At 38.2% G+C, this 20375-nt stretch overlaps 1 protein-coding gene across 1 annotated transcript in view; it reads left to right on the forward strand.

Moving 5' to 3' along the window:
* The window catches only part of eif3ea (eukaryotic translation initiation factor 3, subunit E, a), a 39182-nt gene extending 18844 nt beyond the window's left edge, over nt 1–20338 (forward strand). Inside the window, exons 7-13 of the mRNA XM_082149350.1 lie at nt 816–940; nt 4980–5106; nt 7330–7431; nt 12728–12837; nt 17161–17263; nt 19252–19386; nt 20133–20338. Coding sequence (XP_082005476.1) covers nt 816–940; nt 4980–5106; nt 7330–7431; nt 12728–12837; nt 17161–17263; nt 19252–19386; nt 20133–20168 — 738 coding nt within the window. The 3' untranslated portion in view covers nt 20169–20338. The remainder of the gene's footprint in view (nt 1–815; nt 941–4979; nt 5107–7329; nt 7432–12727; nt 12838–17160; nt 17264–19251; nt 19387–20132) is intronic.
* Nucleotides 20339–20375: the final 37 nt, after the last annotated feature.

Genomic DNA, 20375 nt, shown 5'->3' on the forward strand with positions numbered 1-20375 from the left:
ATTTACTTGCATTCATGTTATTCACTAAATTCTTTTGGTGGAAATTAATTTGTATTCAACAAAGTGACAGTAACAACATTTATAATGTTCTAAAAGATTTCTATTTAAAATAAATAGAAAATTCAGTAACACTTTAGTTTAGTGTCCAATTCTAACTAACTAGTTGCTTATTAGCATGCATATTACTAGGATATTGGCTGTTTATTAGTACTTATAAAGCACACATTAATGCCGTACTCTGCATGACCATAAACCATCTCTTAATTCTATCTACCCAATACCTAAACTAACTATTGATAAGCAGTAATTATTAGTTAATTGAGGCAAAAGTCAGTTAATAGTTAGTTAATAGTGAGAGTTGGACCCTAATCTAAAATGTGACTGAAATTTATATTGAATTTTCTGTGTATCTATTTAGAATCCTAAAAAAAAAACCTGTTTTAAACAGACAATAATAATAAATGTTTCTTAAGCACCAAATCAGCATATTAGAATGATTTCTGAAGAATTGTGTGACACTGGAGTAATGGCTGTTGAAAATACAGCTTACCCTCGCAGGATTTAAAATATATTAAAATAGAAAATGTTTATTTTAAATCGTAATAATATTTGACAATATTACTGTGTTTACTGTAATTTTGATCAAATAAATAGTCAAATAATCAAATAAATCTCCTTTTGTTTTCCATGGAAAAAGAAAGTCATGCAGGTTTGGAACAACATGAGGCTTAGTAAAATTGTAATTTGGGGTTGAACCAATCCTTGTCAATGATTTTTAACACCCTTTCCCCTCTATTTTTGTTATATCTCTACAGACGGTAAGTTCTCCTCTCCAGTCACTCCAGCAAAGGACTTGGCTGATCCACTGGTCACTCTTTGTGTTCTTCAACCACCCCAAAGGCAGAGACAACATCATCGAGCTTTTCCTCTACCAACCACAGTAAGCACCTTCTGCAGCTGCTCGTTTTCCATCTGGAATTTGGTTTTGCTTTGGTTTGACTCTAATAAAAACGGATGAGGTAGGAAGAGAGCACGGGTCCAGGTTGGAAAGCCCACCACAGTCCGCAAACAAAACTGCTGATGCTGGGCTCACCAGCCAGCCGCTCACAGACCCACGACCCCAGTGGTCAGCTCGAAAATGAGTCTAGCAGCACGGACGAATGCTGACAATGGCAAATGGGCTGCTTAACTCACGGGTTTAATGTTTTAGGCTTCTTAAAAAGCAATGTTGTCGATCCTGGACAAGCATGTTTATCTTTATTTAATCATTTTCAAAAATGTTTCCAAATGGGATTTTTTTATTTTTATGAATCACCCCTGACTTTCGTTCCCAATTAGGTCTGAATGTTACATGAGGAAAAAGTTTCTAGTAACAAACTCAAAATTCATTTCACATTTGTACATATACATATATTCACACACACACACACACTTATTTTTCATAAGTGTGCATTCTAGAAGAATAATCTGGGGCTTTTTGTTGCCGACTAGTCAAGGTTTAACACATTAAAGGGCAACGAGGTTCAGTCTTGTTGTGTGCACATGAGTACAAAGAAGCTTTAAGGGTCTGCTATCTTTTTTATAAGTGGGTTTACACCTGGTGCCTAAGGTAGGAAACTTGATCTACTAAATAATTCTACATTCCATCTATTTTAAGGCCACACTTTTCCACGAATGCACTTTTGTGGAGCCTAATGCTTATACACTATTCAAAGACAAAATAGACTTCTGCCTCTAAGATGTTGTTTTCCATCGGTTTTCACCAGCATAGATGATTAAGGATGACCAGACCAATAATTAGTCATTAGAACCTGACCATAGTGGGTGAAAAGATAGATTGAGGTTGCTTATTGCACTGTTGCTAGCTGGAAAACCATGTTTATGTTTGGCTTTTTCTTTGGCCCTAAAAACAGTACACAGCGGTCATGAACAGTGACCTGTGGCCGTGAACCTAGAGTGAATGTTTGACCTGCCTTTGAGACAATTGGTTGGCTTAACAGCAGCCCTTTGGACGTAGGTGCTCATTATACAAGAACATTCATTATGCTTCATTAAAACCGCTCCAAAAAGGTACTTCTAAATTGCGGTTGGGCTCGTCAGATCAGAGGTCTTTCAATGCTGGCAGCGTGCTTTTCGTTTTTGTGGTGTTCTCTCACCTCTTCTGCCTTCAGCTTTTATTTGCAGAGCTGTGGCCACGAAGAGCAATCAGACCCCATAAATCTGAATCCGAGTGTAATTTACCGCATTAGATGCACTGCGTTTTATGTACCACAACAGTATTGCGTTCTTGGAGGGTAGATGCATTGATTGTCATGTTTTAGTTGGAAAACGGGATCATGGTCTGTTTTTGACCCTGTGAAAAGATCTTTTGTTTTCTGCTCTTCTCCTTTTTGTTATTCTTGAAGTTTTGTTGACAATTAGACTGAGCATTCAGGTTCAATTCATTGTTGTTTGGCTGTCATTCAGGACAGGGTACGATCCAGTGCTCTCGGCCTGAAGATTGTTCACGATGTGGTCGTGCCGTCGAGCAGACGGCCAAAACAAAAACAGAAACCGAAATTTTTTTAGTGCAGGAAAAACGATACCAACGATAGGCTATCATATAATACGTTTCAACCAAGTCCAAGGGCAGTTCGAGAAAGAATATTGTCACAAGATGACCTATGATGTAGGTGCAAACAGGAAAGCTAATACCGCCGAAACACTATCCCGGCCAGCGGAGAGTGGATTCAGAGTTTCACTTGATTTACCTCTAATTCCCCTCCTCCCTTCAGATGCATCATGAAATTGGAACTGCACCACTGTTCTTTCCTTCGCCTCGTTTCTACCTTTTTCTCTCTCTGCTCACTCAGACCCGCCAAATTAGGGCTGCAACAGCTAAGAGCCTCCATCAGTGAAGCCACTTTAAAGTAGTAAAAACGCATTTCTTGTTTATTGTGCATTTATTGTTTAAAAGTGACTGTGAAGACATTGTTATAAAACATTTCTATTTCAAATAAATGTTGTTCTATTGAACTTGCATCATTCAACACTGAAAAAATCTTGCTGACCCTAAAGTTTTTGTATGTTTTAATTTAATATCACGTTAATAACATTTATTATGTAGAACAATTTTGTGACTAAATTCACTTAAATGTTTTAAAAGCATGACATAGAATAATCGTCTTTTTTTTATCATTTGTCAATAACATTAAAATAATCACCAGCTTATTGGTATTAGCCAGAATTTTAATAATGGTGCAGTTTTGGTTATTTAAACACAAAAGAAGATATTTTGAAGAATGTTGGTAACCAGACAGTTGACGGTAGCAATTGAGTTCCACGGTAGAGAAAATAAATACTATGGAAGTCAATGGCTACTGTCTGGTTACCAATATTCTTCAAAATATCTTCTTTTGTGTTCAATAGAAGAAAGAAACTCATACTGGTTTGAAACAACTTCAGGGTGAGAAAATGAGAATGTTCATTTTTGGGTGAGCTATCACTTTAAACCGCTCCAACAGGAAATTACGTTGAGAGAGAGTTGAAACGGGACGGAACATGACCTAGGCCAGACTCGAACACGGGTCAACAACACAATCAAAACCTTGATCTATTATCAAAGTAGTTTTTAGTTGCAGCCCTATCCTAAATCCCTACCTCCCTGAGGAGAATGTGACGTACTCAAATTGAACTACTACTTCCTGTTTTGCCCTTTTCCTTGCGAAGTCATTTAGCAACCGATTAAGCCGTATCATGGCTTTGGTCGTAGCTGTTGGGCTCCGTTAGATAATGCTTTTTTTTTTTTTCTCTGTGCGAAGCCCAGATATGGCATCATGACTCATGTGAGCGGTCTGGCCATCGGAGCCTCCCTGGGAGAGCGAGTAGGTGTAAGTTAATCAGGAACACAGCATGAAGTGTTGTGGTTTGCCATGAAGTCAGACAACTACAAAGGGAGGAGAGACCGAAGGCTGCGCCAACTGGGATCACACGCCGCCGAAGCCCGCTGCTGTTTTTAGCTCCAACATCACAAGTGCCACAGGCCCCCTTGTCCCTTTAATTGTTTCGGCTAATTAAACCATCCGGCAGCCCTCCTCCTTTTCCTCCAAGTGACATGTGTTTCTCCATGCTAATCTGTAAGGGAGCTTTAGGGCCTGGCCAAGGCAGAGCAGCTCCACTTCCTCCTTGAAATTTAATTTGGTCCTTGTATGGGGGGATGAGGGAGGGAGGGAGGGGAGGGGGGGGTCAAAGATGTTCGTACAGATACCGCAGGCACGGAGACCGTCCTCCAAATTGACTCAAAATGTTAAGTGCACTTTAACAGGAGCTCTTAGCCCTATGACAAGGCATCTGTTGTATGTTTTTTTTTTTTTTTTTTTCATATAAGAAAGTTCTTGCACGTCTCTAGTCAGTAGAGAGGAAACTTTGTCTTGGGTTGTAATAGTAGTGCTATGTAGCTTTCATTCTCGGTGAAGCCCACAGCTAGTTGACCTGTGGCTGAAAAACAAGTCCCTGGTGGGATAGTGTTTCACTGCTCTGCAGGCCTGTAGCTGGTGATCCGTGTCTAGAAAGGGGCTTTTCCTTTTCCCTTCCCTCCACACTGGGACCAATGAACAGAGGTGCTTTCAACACGGTCTGATTCTTGTTCTTCTGTTTAACAAGAATCTGCAAGTTCACTATATGAGAATAGGGAAACTGATAGTTCATCGTTCTTATAGCTTTCCTGTAGCTCAAACAGTAGAGTGTTGGCGCTTGCAACGCCAAGGTAATGGGTTCGAACTGATGCAAGAACTGATAAGAATGTAAATGTGTACCTTGAAATGCAATGCAAGTCGCTTTGGATAAAAGCGTCTGCCAAATGCATAAATGTAAATGTTATAGAACATTTTTGCTGTGAAAACGGTGTCCAACCTCGACAAATTACATCATGTGACTGTTTCACTGTAGAGATGATAGCTGTCCTTCAAGCGTGTGACTGTTGTTGTTGTTTTTGTTTGCAGGTACCTAAATGCTATTCAGACCATGTGCCCACACATACTGCGCTATCTGACCACAGCTGTCATCACCAACAAGGACGTCCGCAAGCGTAGGCAGGTGCTGAAGGATCTGGTGAAAGTCATCCAGCAGGTATCAGACAGGACTTTGGTTTTTCAATTATGTACTGGTTTGTCATGTCCTTCAGTAAATTTGTATTATTTTATTGCATTTATTTATTATTGAAAAATATTCCTAAAAATATGAAGTAATGCTATTAAATTAATTTGATTAAATTTTTAAATCAACTGACAGCTCTTGTATCAACATGTAAATAAATATATTAAATATATTAAAATGCTCATATATATATATATATATATATATATATATATATATATGTGTATGTATGTATGTATGTATGTGTGTATATATATATATATATATATATATATATATATGTATATATATATATATATATATATATATATGTATATATATGTATGTGTATATATGTATATAATAATATAATATTTATACATACACACATGTATATTATATTAATGTTTAATTTGATAGTTGTAGTGATGCACCAGAAAAAAATATCAAATTAAACATTATTATTAATGTGTATATATAAATATTAAAATGTATATTATAAATGTTTTTTTGTTTTTTTTACATTAAATTAAAATGTTTATACTAGGGCTGTCAGTTGAATTAAAATGTAATTAAATTAATGTAATCAATATATGCCGAGAAATTATTATATTTTGTTTGTATTTTTTACATTTATTATTAATTTATGAACCCATTAAATGGATTGTATTAAAAGATGGTTTGTGTGCCTAGATACATTTTTTTTTTTAAAGTTACAACATTTTTCATTTGCATTCATGCTACTTTGTGTGAATCCTCAGGCTTATTAAATTCAAAGCCTTTTTTTCTTTTAATTCAATTTGAGCAATTTGTCAGGTGGTGCTTTTTTTAATGATAACCGTCTCGTACTCTGTTGGTCTTCCTGCAATCATCCACACTGGCCTTGCGAGTACTGATAGATGTTTTCAATAAGAGGTTACCCATCACCAGATAAACGATGCTTTCTCTCTCTGTTAAATAAGAGTGTATTTTTATTTGAATTTAATACATCTAAAACATTGCAGGGAATATTATACCTCGCTGTGTCTGTGGAAAAGAATGAATGAATGAGCGGTGTACATTGGCCTGAAAAATAAAAGCTCTGTTTATCTATGTGCCTCCTCAGGCCGTGCGAGTCTTGAACCCATTAGATTTGATAAATGTTGCTGGACAGTCTGATTGTAGTGTTCTGATGTGTGTGTCCAACAACAGTAGCTTCTTCAGAGATCAATGGCACTGAAATCCAAATAAGTACATCCCGCAGCCTTTGCGTAATCACTTAAACATGTGTCCTGAGGTGCTCACCATACTCCCTGCACAAGTTTCTCTTCTCATGGTTACTCAAGCATCTATGGTATTTAGATCCAGGGAAGACCCAAAGACTATCACATATCCAAATGGGATTCATCCCATCAGGTTCTCTGCTAAAGGGATTGTACTGCACTAAAGTCTTCCAGCTCATGGCTGTTTATAGACATGGCACATTAAGCAGAGGTTATTCTCATTATTATATACAACCAGACAGGAAGAGTTCAACCAAAAATAAAAGTTCTCTGATCATCTGCTCACCCTCATATTGTTTGAAGCAAGTAAGATTTTTATTCTACAATGGAACAACACAGAAGATATTTTGCAGAATGTTAAAGCTATTGTTTTCCATATACAGCAAAATAGAATGGTTGTGAATGGAAGTTGCAAATTTAATTTATTTGATATTTTTAACATTTCAATTACTTATATTATATGAAGTAATTATAATTTATTATTTAAGCCACGTATTAGTGTTTCCATTCAGCATTTTTATGTGGTATCCCAAAATGTGGTTGGAAAAACCAGGCTGCTGTCGAGAACAGAAAAAGTGCCATAAAAGTAGCCCATATTACTTGTGCACTGTTTTCAAGTCTTCTCAGAGACAGTTTTACTATTTACCATATATGTGACTTGATTTCTTTACTGTAGGCAAATTAACTGTCAGCTTGTGTCAATTAAGAAAATAGATGCAACAGTTTGTCGACAGCCATGTTTGTAACCACAAGATGAAAGCAGCAGTAATTTTGTGCTTGAACAGCTGATATCAGTTCTGCTTGTAATGTGAAACTATTTGTTAATAAAGCATACATATTTATAATGAAAAACACCCCCCCGTTTGAGAACCAATGGTGGAAGTTTATTTATTGCGTGAACTTTCCCTTAAAGAACTATTTTGCATTCATTTTTCTTTTGTTCTCTTCTTTTTAGGAGTCGTACACCTACAAAGATCCAATCACAGAGTTTGTGGAGTGTCTGTATGTGAACTTTGACTTTGATAGTGCTCAGAAGAAGCTGCGAGAGTGTGAGGCGGTAAGTTCCAGCTGTCTTTTCCCGTTACCTTTTTATTAGCTTGTTTCTTTGCGTGTCCTTAAAAGCATGGCACACCCTCCTGTTTATAGGGACTTCACAGATTGATTGTATCTTCTGTCCTGTTGCTGTTTTTTTTTTCAAAAGCATAAGATTCATAACATAAGATTCCTAACGTTTCATAACAGGTTCCATTAGTGAATGCGTTTGAAGAGACTATACTTCTTCTAAGATGATGAGCTCATCCTTCACTTTTTGTCTGGCCACAAAAAGCCTTTAACTTTGTAATTTACGCAGATGATGTGTCAATTTCCCTAATGATGAGTTGTGATGACATCACACTGAGTCTTCGACCTCTGATTTGTCAGAAGTGTCCTCTGAACTTTACCATAACTGTTGATGGTCATTAGCGATGCTGTCTGTCACTTTTCTGCAGTCACAAACAGCCTACACTTCTGTTTCGGGCCCTGAAAGGGGTCTTAAAGCTCAGGCGGTCTCTGCATGCCGCGGTGTCATGGGCAGCTGTGGCAGTGGGCCCCTGAAAGAGCCTCTGACTCACCATTTGTCATGTTTTTATGATAGCCGGTAATTGTCAGATCAGTGGGATGGTTAACAAGAAGTGCTTTTGGTGTGCAGAGGCGGACACGCGCACTGGAAAGAGCTTTCTGCGGTACAGACAAGCCAGTGATCTGTATTTTTGTTCCCGTTTATAAACGGCCTTCCATAATGGTCACTTCATCAGTTTTCACCCTTGCCCTGCTGTGTCATTCTGTCTGTTTTTACAGTTAAACTACTGACTCCCAGTGCCAACACCACACCGAACAAAACAAAAACACAACGGAATAGAGTTAAAAGCTGTTTCAAAGGAATAGCTCACCTCAAAAATCAAAATCAATCTTTTCCATGCAGTTTTTTATTGAAAAGAGACTGAAGCTTTTAAGCTTTAAAAGACAAGGGGCCATAAAAGTGGTCCATACAACTTGTGAACTTTTTTCCAAGCCTGTTGAAGTCATACGGTAGTTTCATGTGAGGGCCAAAATTTAATTTGTGTCTATTCACTCGTAATCTTCTCCTGCAGTGAGCTGTTGGAGTCAGTGATTCAAAATCAACAATCAGATCAGAATCATAAATGAATCTTTCAGACTAATTGATTGAAAAGATCAGACTCAAAAGAACAATTTGTTCATGAATCATACATTGGTATTTTTCTTATGAATTCAGATGACTAGGGTGGATATATTGCATGTTGTAGTTCATGTATAATGATTTAAATTTTTTGTCTTTCTCACACAAAACTATCTTAAGTCTTGGAATATGAGTCTTAAGGACCACTTTTATAGTGCTTTTGCATTTTTTTTTGTCATTTTAATCCACTCTCACCATCTTCAAAATTTCTCCTTTTGTGTTCTACGTAAAGAAAAAATTGCCAGGTTTAGAACAAAGTGAAGGTGCATAAATGATGACAATTTTCATTTTCAATTTTCAAGATTTTAGAGCTGCTGGTACAAAACACTGAACACGGAATTAATCACGTCTTGGGCTTTAGTAAGATAATATTTTTCTTTTCAGTGAATTGGTATTATCATTAACATAGTGTAGGGAATAGTGCAAATGACTTTTGCTGCCATGCGATTACAGACATTGTTGACACAGCACAGAGATTTGTTCGCCATCCTGACCCTGGAAAACATTACATTTCAACCTAAATGTTTTTGGTAAGCTTCCCCACAAACATGCCAAATCTTAAATGGCAAAAAGTATTATAAGAAAGTCTTAGTGTGATAAAAGCCAGAAATGGCCTTCAGGCGCATTCTTGGTTGCTGTAAACACATTACATTACAAAGATTCATCCCAAGCGTAATTAGCTTGAGTGCCTTTAGCCTAGTGTGCACTTATGTCGAAGCTCATTCCCATTCTCTAAATTATAATGAATTCAAAGACCAGTCGCACTGCCCGTCGTCTACCATTGCCCAAAATAAAACAATTCAGTTTTGTTTATTAACAAGCACCTCGTATGTTAAATAGCAGGCTTTTTATAGGAGAATGAAATAACCCAACTTAACATTGAAATGGGAACCTTCCTAAAACGCTGACATGATTTATAAACATTTACTCTTGTGCGAGTGCCCATTTGATCAAGCCAGCTGTTTTTCATTCTAGACATTTATCGTCAAGAAGCGTAGAAGAAAACTAGTGCCTAAATCACCAGAAGTTTTTTTGGGGGGTCTCTGCTGGTCTAAATGATCGAGTCATTTGGGAGATCTCTATTACACTTTGCATGCTTGGAGTCCAGGGTTTGTAAGGCTAGCAATAATTAGCACACCTGCATCTGTGAGATCTCGTGAGAGCCCCCCGGCTACTGGACCACCAGAACCAGGCGCATTCTACAACTAGAGTTCAGCCCAGACACTGCATAAACGGCCACTAATTAGTCCTGACCCTGATTATGAAAGCCTGAGGCATTATCGAGATCACAAGCTGCACAAAAAAAAGTTAAACTATGTGGCATGTGAGCAAAACTGGCTAGGCTCAGATGTATGTCAGCTATAAATGCTTACAAAATCACAGTCTGATTGAGTGGTGACTTACAAAATCTGAGTTGCCCTTCTACAATAGCCCAAGGCTTTTCCTGTTAGACTGCCGAAGCCTTGCAAGTCATCAGACTGTTTGCTCTTAACCGCCTTTACTCATACAAAAATAAACATCCCCTCCCCTTCAAACAAGTTCATTACAGTAACTATTTATTTAAGTGATTGTAAAAGAAAAAAAACAAGTTGTATGACCCAAATGAGCAACTTAATTTTAAGTGGGTAAAAAGGATATTAACACTTTTCTCTAATAGGGCTCAATTTATTTATTTATTTTATTAATAAAGAAATTATTATTGAAAGGGGAGATGCTTGAGGTCCAAAAATAAATAAATATAAAAAATATATTGTGTTGTCTGTCTATATATATATATATATATATATATATATATATATATATATATATATATATATATATATTAGTCTGTTGACTGCTAAAAAAAAAAAAAAGTAATTTACGAAAAGTCATAAAGATCCAGTGAGGGTCCACTGAAAAGTATTACTCTCTTCATTTTATGTATGTATTACTGTAAACATTTTTTATTTTAATATATTTTAAATTGTGATTTACTCCTGTGATGCAAAGCTGAATTTTCAGCATCATTACTCCAGTCTTCAGTGTCACATGATCCTTTAGAAATGATTTGGTGCTCAAGAAACATTTATTATTATCATCGTTGAAAATGGTACTTGATTTATTTAAAAAATAAATCATATTGACCTCATACTTGATGTCTAAAATAAGCTAAAATAACCCAAATACAGTACTGTTGTTTACAAGCAATTCCTTAGCATATCATCGGCACCCATGGCTCCAGAGGTTCTGCAGGCCTGTGATTCACTCCAACTGGACACGGTCCTGGATCTGTAGAGACTGACCGCATAAGTGTTCTGGGATTTTCTTCAAGCTGTGGATCATCACATTGCTTACTTTGCATCGTGATTACCTTATCATGCTTATCCAGTCAGCTTTTGTAATTTTTCCTTCTTCAGTTGATCCATCTCAGCGGAGAGGGGCCATTTGCACAATGGTTTGGGCTCATAATGTCTATGCTATGCATAAAACATAGACACAACCTTATATAGCCCTGTTTTCAATCTTTTGGAAGACTGAAAAAAAACTAAAGCTGCACGTTTAGATTCCAGTAAGTTAAGCATAAATTGAAATTTTTTGTTCTGCTACAAAGTTGCTGTAGCCGCCTTCTCTCCCCCTCTTACTAAAAAAAACCTCAACAGTAATTATAGCACTTAAGCGAACCGTTATCAGCTTAAGATAAGACAATGTCAATGATGAAATGTGTGTTGGCTGATAGGGCCATGGCCATGTAGTTGGGATTGCTTCAAGCAGAACAACGGAAGATAGTAGCTCTCAAGCCTAAGCAAACAAAGCGGGGGCTGTGAGCGCAGACGTGCACACGAAGACGCGGGACGGGGGACTGCATGTGAACCGTGCAGAGACAGCAGGGGCTCGCACATGTCTTCAGCTGAGTGGAATGCACCGCACTATTTGCGTTTTGACAGCAAAGTAAAGCACACCAGGTCTCTTTAGGATGTGGAGGTTAGTATGCGGTGATCAGAGCTCAGCTGAGATTGATAGTAGACTGTAGTTGAGATGTTTGAAAGCAGTGGCACTGTAAATTGGTTCCGATGGACCCTGCGGCAATGGGCAAGACAAATGGCGATAAGTCACAGCCATTGCGGTGGATTCAGTGGCTGGCTCTGTTCCTGCTCCGTTTCATGTGGGGACTGTGGAATTCCAAGATCTGTGGTTAGTTTAGAGTGCTGAGAATGACCCCAGATTTTCCTTTTTTTTTGTGCTTCCAGATAATGGTTTTCTCCTGAGGATAGCATTAAACACTGTTGTATATGTGTTAACTATAGGCTTCCATTGCTTTAACCTGCAGCTACAAATTCATTTCCATAATTTGTCATAATGCTTGCTTTTGGCCTTTTTCCCATACCGTTACTCCCCAACCAGGTGCTATTACAGAGACCTTGGATAAAGTGGAACTGTTTTTATTTCAGTTCTGAGTTTATATAAACTTCCTGTTCTGCTCATTGTCCAGTTTAGCCACAGAGTTTTCTGTGTTCCAGCAAACTTTTGGACCAAACTCTTCTAATCCTAAAACATTAAAACAGTGATTTCTTTCTCTCTCCCAGTTTTGACATCAAACTGTAGACAGGCGCTTACATTAATATTTGTGTGTGTGTATGTATGTATGTATTTATGTATATATATATATATATATATATATATACTTAAACTTAAAACATGCAGAGATTTTATTTTTTAAATACTAATTATTTTATGCAATGATGCATTAAAGTGATAAATTTACAATAAAGACTTTTACTTACATTTACAAAAACATTTTTTTATTTAAAATACATGCTGTTCTTTTTTAACTTTATAGTCATTAAAGAATACTGAAAATAATGTATCACAGTTAAACAGCGCAACTATTTTCAACACTGATTTGGGGCTAATTTTTTTGTATTATTATTATTATTATTATTATTATTGTATTAGAAATCTATAGTGTATGAAAATAAAAAGCCTTTGTTTCAGGGGTTCATGCAAAAGAATCATCATATTTTAGCGTCTGTGGTATCAAACCGTTTGAAAACCCCTATTTTTAGTATAATCAGTGTAAGATTGTGTGCATGAAAATGCATTCAGTGTCTAATGTAAGCATTTAAATCTTTTGAAGGTGCTGGTGAATGATTTTTTTCTTGTGGCGTGCCTTGAGGACTTCATCGAAAATGCTCGTTTGTTCATCTTCGAGACTTTCTGCCGAATTCACCAGTGCATCAGTATAAAGTAAGTACTTATGATTTCCAATGTAGTTCAAAATAACTGTTGGATCATGTAACACATTTTGAAACACCATTTAAAGTGGACAAATTGATGGATAAATTGTTGTCAGGAATGATAAAAAAAACAAGAATAAAAAAAAGGTAGCAGGTCTGGAAATGTGTCCACAATGTGGGAACGCTTCCTGTTTCCTCTCTTCCATTCCCACTCCACTCTCTGATAAGTTTTTATTACCGAGTGTGCTAGAGGAAGCATGTCCAGAGACCGGCTGCCAGCACCTCAATCTCACACATGGAGACACGCATTCAGAACCAGACATCCCAGGCACATCCACCCATCTGTTCTGAAGCATGTCTAAAGGGTCTACATATTGGCCCTCGGGAGGATCTTAATGGGCGCGCCCCGTCTGTGGATAATACAGCAGATTTTTCTCTTCTAAGCGCCACTTACTCCGTTATTGTCTGTTGCGTCTTCTCACGTCGTCGTAAAGAAAGTGGCGTTTGGAATTTTTATCTGCGCTAATTCACTTAGAGTGCAACCGAAGAGGAATATTGCCTAAATTAAACCGATTAAAGAGAATAGTTAAGATAAATTTACAGTGATTTATGTTGTTCATTGATCCACACGGTTCAATTACCACTGACACGATGCATCATAGACTCTCCGGTCTGCGTTACGGCAGGTGTTTTATTACCACTTTACTCTGGTTGTACTTTTTTATTGCTTATTTTACGGTATTTATAAGGCATTGTAGGCTTCTAGAGAAGACATGCAATGGTTTCAGTCCCCAACATTTTCCATTGGTGGAAAAGAAGTGGTCTGCATGGAAAGAGAGGTTTGGGCGGGTGTCACTGGTTTCCCTGTGTCTGGTTCCTATTAGCCTTTCAGTGACGGAGTGCAGAGCAGAGAGGCCGCGTTGCCCTCCTGCCTGTTTAATGAGCTTTCATAACTAGTAGTCGTTGAGCATCTGTCCTGCATTCTTTTTCCCGCCACCGCCTCTGCGCCAAGCAGAAAGCACTTGACGGCAAACTGGAGATCTGCTAACAGGTTGCATCTACCTCTGGGGATTTATGACATCCTGTAAATCCCGAAAGGTCCATGTTCGTGAATGCACACACTCACCCGACACAATATCATATACCATGTTTGATGAAAGGAGGGGGGGGGTTTTCCCAGCAGTGCACGTGCAAACATAGACAGACATTGGGAATCTGTTATTTCTCTTCTAAACGCACACCCGGCGATCAAAAAGGTTCTCGCACTATTTCCATGCTTCATTGTACAGCCTAATTGCTCGCTCACATTTTCTGAGCTGTATTAAACCGAGAAGGGCTGGAGTCAAGGTTGAAACATGGAATGTGATCAGGCTCTGTCCAAATCTCCAGTTGCAGATAGTCTGGAATTGATTTGGAGTCTTGGCTCTTTTTTGGCAGTCTCATTGCAATTGAATCCATTTTCTTGTCAAAGGCGACAAATGTAATGCTGAACTAGGAAACCGAATTGTGATTGCTGTTTATCTGTTCAGGTTAGTAGCTCAAAGGAGTTGCCTGAAAGACAGTGTTATGTCTGTTTAGAGGATATAGAGGATTGGAAAACATAAATTTTTGGTTTACTAGTGCATGTCATTGGTACATTACGCAGAAGGCCTCTGCAGCTAATTGTGGGCTCAAATGAAACGCATGCAAGTTTTGTTATGTTTACAGTTGTTGGCCTTGAACGGGTAGGCAGAATATTTTTTTTCCTGTGTTTTTGCCCTCAGCCTACACCAAAAAAAAAAGACCACAACTACAAATGGCTTTATACATAAAAATGTCTGAGAAGGCTCTATTTGAAATCTGATTTTTATGACTTGCGCTTATGAAGGCATTTGTATTAGTCTCTTGCCCTCAAAAGTCTTAAATTCCCAATTTTGCATTCATTGGCCTTTACTTGAGTAGAAAGTTTGTGTGCATTTGATGAACATTTTAGTTGGATGTCTACGATCTTGTCATCTGTAAAACAATGTGATCTCTCACAGTCCATATTAATCCATTTTGCAGTTGATTTGTGGGGCCAAGCACATAGGAGACATTGTTGTACTCAATGTCTCCTAAAAATGTTTTTAATTCCCTTCCCATTGGGTTGGCATTGTTCATTTTTTACTCTTTTTAAAATTAACAATTAGAAAGAGGGGAGGTTGTTTTAGTGGGAAGAGGGGAATACATTTTCCCCCAAGATATGAAGCAGAGGTCACTTCCAATGATTAAAGACTCTTTAATCAGAGGTCAGAAATGTGACCACTGACTGTCTGTTGCGTTTATATTGTGTTATACTGTATTATTATTTTAACTATGTATTGTTTAATTTTATGTAAAGGCCCACTAGGGACGAACATTGAGAATTAGCTTCGGCTAAAATGTTGTAGTATGTAACATGAGTTTATGTAACATACTTGTCCCTATTCAAATAAACTTAAATAAATAAATGATGTGAATCTCTTTGTGCCTTCATATGGAAATATTTAACAATGCGTTTGTTTTAAGCACACTATGTTAAAAACTTCTGTAGAGCAGGTCAGCACTGTATGAATTCACAGCTGACCTTTTAGCTGTCTACGGATCCTGGAGTGAGACTGGTTGCCTCAGTCCCACCGGCCTGGAATCGGAATTGGATAAATCAACTGCGAGGAGCCGGTACATGTAAGGGGGTTGAAGTGAAAACGATCCTTACCCTTCACCCCCTAACCCCAGAGGACCAGGTTTATTCCTGTGTAAAATGAGACTGCAGTCAAGCAACTTGGCTTAAAACGCCATGTCAGGCACTTATGCTTGAGTGGTTCATTCACCCGACTTTTCTTTTCCATAATTACTTCTTTCAGCATTTGTATATTTTTGGTTTCAGTTCAGACTTTCATTCATATTAGTGGCAAGCATGTGCAAGAACGACTTTTTTTCCTTCTTGTTTTAAAGTCAAACTTCTGGGTAAAATTAGATTAGTGTGTGTGTGTGGGCCATTTCATTGCACCGAGGCAGTGGTTGACCTTGGTCTCTGGTTTAGCTTGTCCGGAGGGTCAGCTCCCTTAAGAGGAAACTCGATCTTATTTGTTTTTTTATTTGACCTTTGACTTTGGCTTGACTGACATGTGTCACCACTTAATCAAATCAGTGAAATAATATTCATTGTCTCTTGCATCACTTGCAGCACAGAGTTTGTCTTAGATGTTTATCTATCATGCAATTCTGCATTTCCATATATTTTTCTGTAAAAGCTTACAATCTGTCCGCTTCATTTCAGACATGGTCTAGACCTCTAGGTCTGTGGGCCTGTAATGGATGTTCAGCTATCTAAACTTCCCAGTGTCTTAATTGGTTTCCTGTTCCTTTTCGGTTGTAATTGTTCATCAGTGCGCCGCATGCTTCGCGGAGTGCTTTGGGGCTGGCGAAGAGCTTGGATTTCATGTCCCTGCTTTAACCCCTGGAGTCGACAGGCATTCCTTTTTCCCGCACCGAGTGTCACTGCTTGATGTTGGGCATGTGTTAACCATCACCGGCTTGGAACTCGTGATGTGACAACCGGCACATTCGTTGGCGGTTAGCTCTTAAATAATGAGCTTTATGACCAATCTAGCCTGTCACGCATCATTTTCTGAGGGTTTCACTGGGAGTGAAATGATATAAGCTGTCATCTCTCCCTGTCTCCAGACCCATGCTGTTGCCACGGTGGGTGATTGAGTTAACCTTTCACTGCGAAAGCATTGGAAACCTGGTGTGTTGGCTTTACTTACAGAACAGAATGGGACAAGCCGGCTCTTTTTGACTAGCACGGAATGAGCTTAGTCGAAAAGAAAGCCAGCTGCGGTATTGTAGGATTTTGGATCAAAGAACACTTGAGCCCCTGCTGCCACCTTCCTCCCTCAATGACACATTCGTGGAGGAGACACCTGGCTTTATTTATGGACGTTGTTTCCAAAATGCCATAGGATGGTCAGTAGCCATGCAAGCCCAAGCTGTGTCATTTTATTCTTGTCTGCAAAGTTTGTTTTATCGTTACCTTGACCTCATATCCACGAAAGCGCAATGATGTAATTGTATTCCATATTTATGGGTTTCTTAGTACGATTAGAATCACAGATAATGCAAAGCATTTGTCACTCTTGACCAGACGTCTAAATGCTGAGGTATGACAGTAAACCCATTATCATCCAGCACTTTCGATCAGCACTTTAAACCTGCATGCACACACACTCCACAAGCTTGTTATATACCTCACAATTTTCACGTAATACCATCAGTGTATATAATGTTCTCCTTTTACCTAAGTTTGTCCTAATGGACTGTGTTTGCCTCGCAGTATGCTGGCCGATAAGCTGAATATGACTCCCGAGGAGGCAGAAAGATGGATCGTCAACCTCATTCGCAATGCCAGGCTGGATGCCAAAATCGACTCCAAACTGGTGAGAGTCTCTCATATTTTATTTCACTCTTGTTTCTCTGCCGCCCTCCTCAAATAGCGAACGATTGATAGATGCTGCGTTAGTGTCCTTTAATTAGTCCGAAAATCAAATTCAGCCTCTTTTGTGCGGGGATTATGTTCTGCTTTAATACATAAAGGAGAGGCAATCAATTACGTCAGTAATTCTGCCCAGTGCCCGCTTACTCACCATATCCTTCCTCGAGGGTAAGAGGACTGTCATTACAGTCCTGAAGGAGGGTCATTCTCACACACATGTGTAGCTTTATTTTTTTTAGTCATGACAAAGATGAATATTCTATTAACAATCTAGAAAACTATATATATATACACAAAATTGTTGTTTTTTTTGTATTTACTCGTTTGTTTTTTTATACACTTAGACCCTGCACTAATGCCTAACCCGGACAAACAAAATAAGTCATAATTATAATAATATAATAAGTAATTATATAAATAATTTTAAATGTATCATTAATGTTAAAAAACTATTTGAAAATACAAGTTCATATAATGTTTAATTGCCATTAAAATTTCCACATGGTGATTTTTCTCCCACCACTTAATACATTGTATTATATTGTTTCAATTTTAATAATAAAAAAAAAAAAATCTTCTAATTTTGTTTTACACTACTTAAAGTTTTGGGTCACTTTTATGTTTTGAAAGTAATCAGTAATATTGTGAAATATGATTTATCCAGCTTTCATTAATATGATTTTATAATAATGACCTAGCTTACTGCAATGTGCAACAAGTAGAGTAACATTATAACATAACTTTCAACACACTCAAATGTATATAGTAGATTGTTTTGAGCAAGTAAAACAACGCTGTGTTACCCCACAATTTTAATTAGTTAAAAAAGTGACCTGAATGAGTAATAACTCAGCTATTTCATTAGAATGAAATAAAATAATTAGATTTTAAGTGATCAAACATAACTGTAATAAAGTTCAAGTTCAGGAAAGAACCACCGAACTGGCAAACGTTAAACATAACTTTAATCGTTAAATAAATATAAACAACAAAGCGAAAGGACTGTCAGCGGCCGAATGCGGCATATAAGCATAATAAAAGCTCCAGAGCTCCTCAATGGAGCTCGAGACCAGTGTGTTGCGTAGGAGTCTCTCGTTAGCATTCGCTCGTTCTGCTCCCACGGTTCTCGGCCCCATCCTGCTTCAAACCACAGTAACGTTAATAAAACTTCAATTCTTTCGCTCATCCATGAACATGATTTCTGCCTGAGTCCCGTAAGATTGATTTCCATCGGCTGTGGAGGTGAAGATGACAACTTCCATGATTCCACACTCATTCGCAACATCATCAAGCTACGCCTTTTTTATGGTTTTGAATAAGCGACCTCTAGTGGCGAAACTTGCATATTGTGCTTTTAATTTTCAGTAGCCATTACTCCAGTCACATGATCTTTTAAAATCATTCTAATACACTGATTTGGTGCTTAAAACCATTTCTTCTTATCATCAATTGTATTGTACTGCTTAATATTTTGTGGAAACTGATATATATTTTTTCAGGATTATTTAATTAAATAGAACGTTCAAAAAGCAGCATTTGAAATAGAAATATTTTGTAATGCTATGTCTTTACTGTAAATTGATTAATTTAATGAGTTCATGCCTAATAAAAGTATTAATGTCATTTTTTTTAAGTTTTCTAAACTTTCGAGCAGTAATATATATATATATATATATATAATGTTTGTGACTTTTTTTTGTCAATTGATCTAGGAACTTAACATGTCATAACAACACAAACAAGTAACGAGACTTCTGATCTCACAAATCACATGGCATTCTACTGCAATGACCTAGAATTAGCTCCTGTGTGTTTTAAACTGACTCTGAGGAGGTTGTGAATACATGTCTGTGTGTCTGTGGGAACAGAAAAGGATTGGTGTTCCCTGAGTCTAGCTCTGACACTCTTTTCCTCTCCTCTTTCCTTTGGCAGGGACACGTGGTGATGGGCAACAACGCCATATCGCCATATCAGCAGGTGATCGAGAAAACCAAGAGCCTTTCGTTCCGCAGCCAAATGCTGGCCATGAACATCGAGAAGAAGCAGACCAACGCGAACAGGACTGAGGTCAGCATCTCTCCATCTCTTTTATCTGATCTCATCTTTTTGTCTTGAGCCCTGTAGTTTACACACACAAATGATCTATCCAGAAGAATGCCGAGCGGCAATCAGCCCAGAACTGTCTTTACACAGTGTAAACCAGTAAGAGCAGGTTTAACACAGCGAGCGCTTTCATCATGCCGTTTTTCTTCAAAGGCCTAATGACAAGGTAGCACAGCTCAGCCATAAAGAAGAAGGTCTGAGTCCCATGACTCAGCGCTGCAGAGTAAATAACGCTTGCACACAATCACACACACGCTCCATGGAGTTCCCTGCGTTTAGGAGTCACCACAGATGTTTTGCTTGGGGTCCAGTCGGCCTCCGTTTGATCTCGTATGTGTGCACTGATTGGCCCACGACAAACGTGCCCTCTCTTTTGTTTGAAATAGAACGTTTCCAAAATAACGGCCTTTAAATGTTTCGGCCCCTCAAACCACGTCATTTAAGTGACTCGCTCGCACAAACACCACAGTGGCAAAGGTCATAACACACAGTCCTGTATTTTGATGTGTTTGGCCAGACGCAATTTAATTTAACATTTTCTCTTTCCCAACGGAAAAGGTGCGAACGTGAACTTGAACTGCTTGTACTTCAGAAACGACTGCGGTTTTGTAGTAGATGGTCTCAGTTGCATGTTCACTCATTTATAATGAACTCACCTTCATTTGTGTTGGGTAATAACATCTTTTGGCTCTCTCTTCCTCTCTATTCAGACTCCAAACTGGGCGGGTCAGGATTCTGGCTTCTGAGTGGATCTCTGCAGACCGTACGCTCCCATCTAACCTTCCAGCATTCCCATATTGCGGCCGAACATCCTGTTCTCCCTCTCGTGTCCCTCAAAGGAGCGAGACAGAGGCCTTATTTTTGCACTTGGGTTCAATGCATCTGGTATTAAATAAAAAAGAACCTTACAAAACCATCTTCACCTCATGCTTGCATTTTATTCCTGGACATTA

The sequence above is a fragment of the Leuciscus leuciscus genome (assembly GCF_965113295.1).
Source record: "Leuciscus leuciscus genome assembly, chromosome: 20".
NCBI lineage: Eukaryota > Metazoa > Chordata > Actinopteri > Cypriniformes > Leuciscidae > Leuciscus > Leuciscus leuciscus.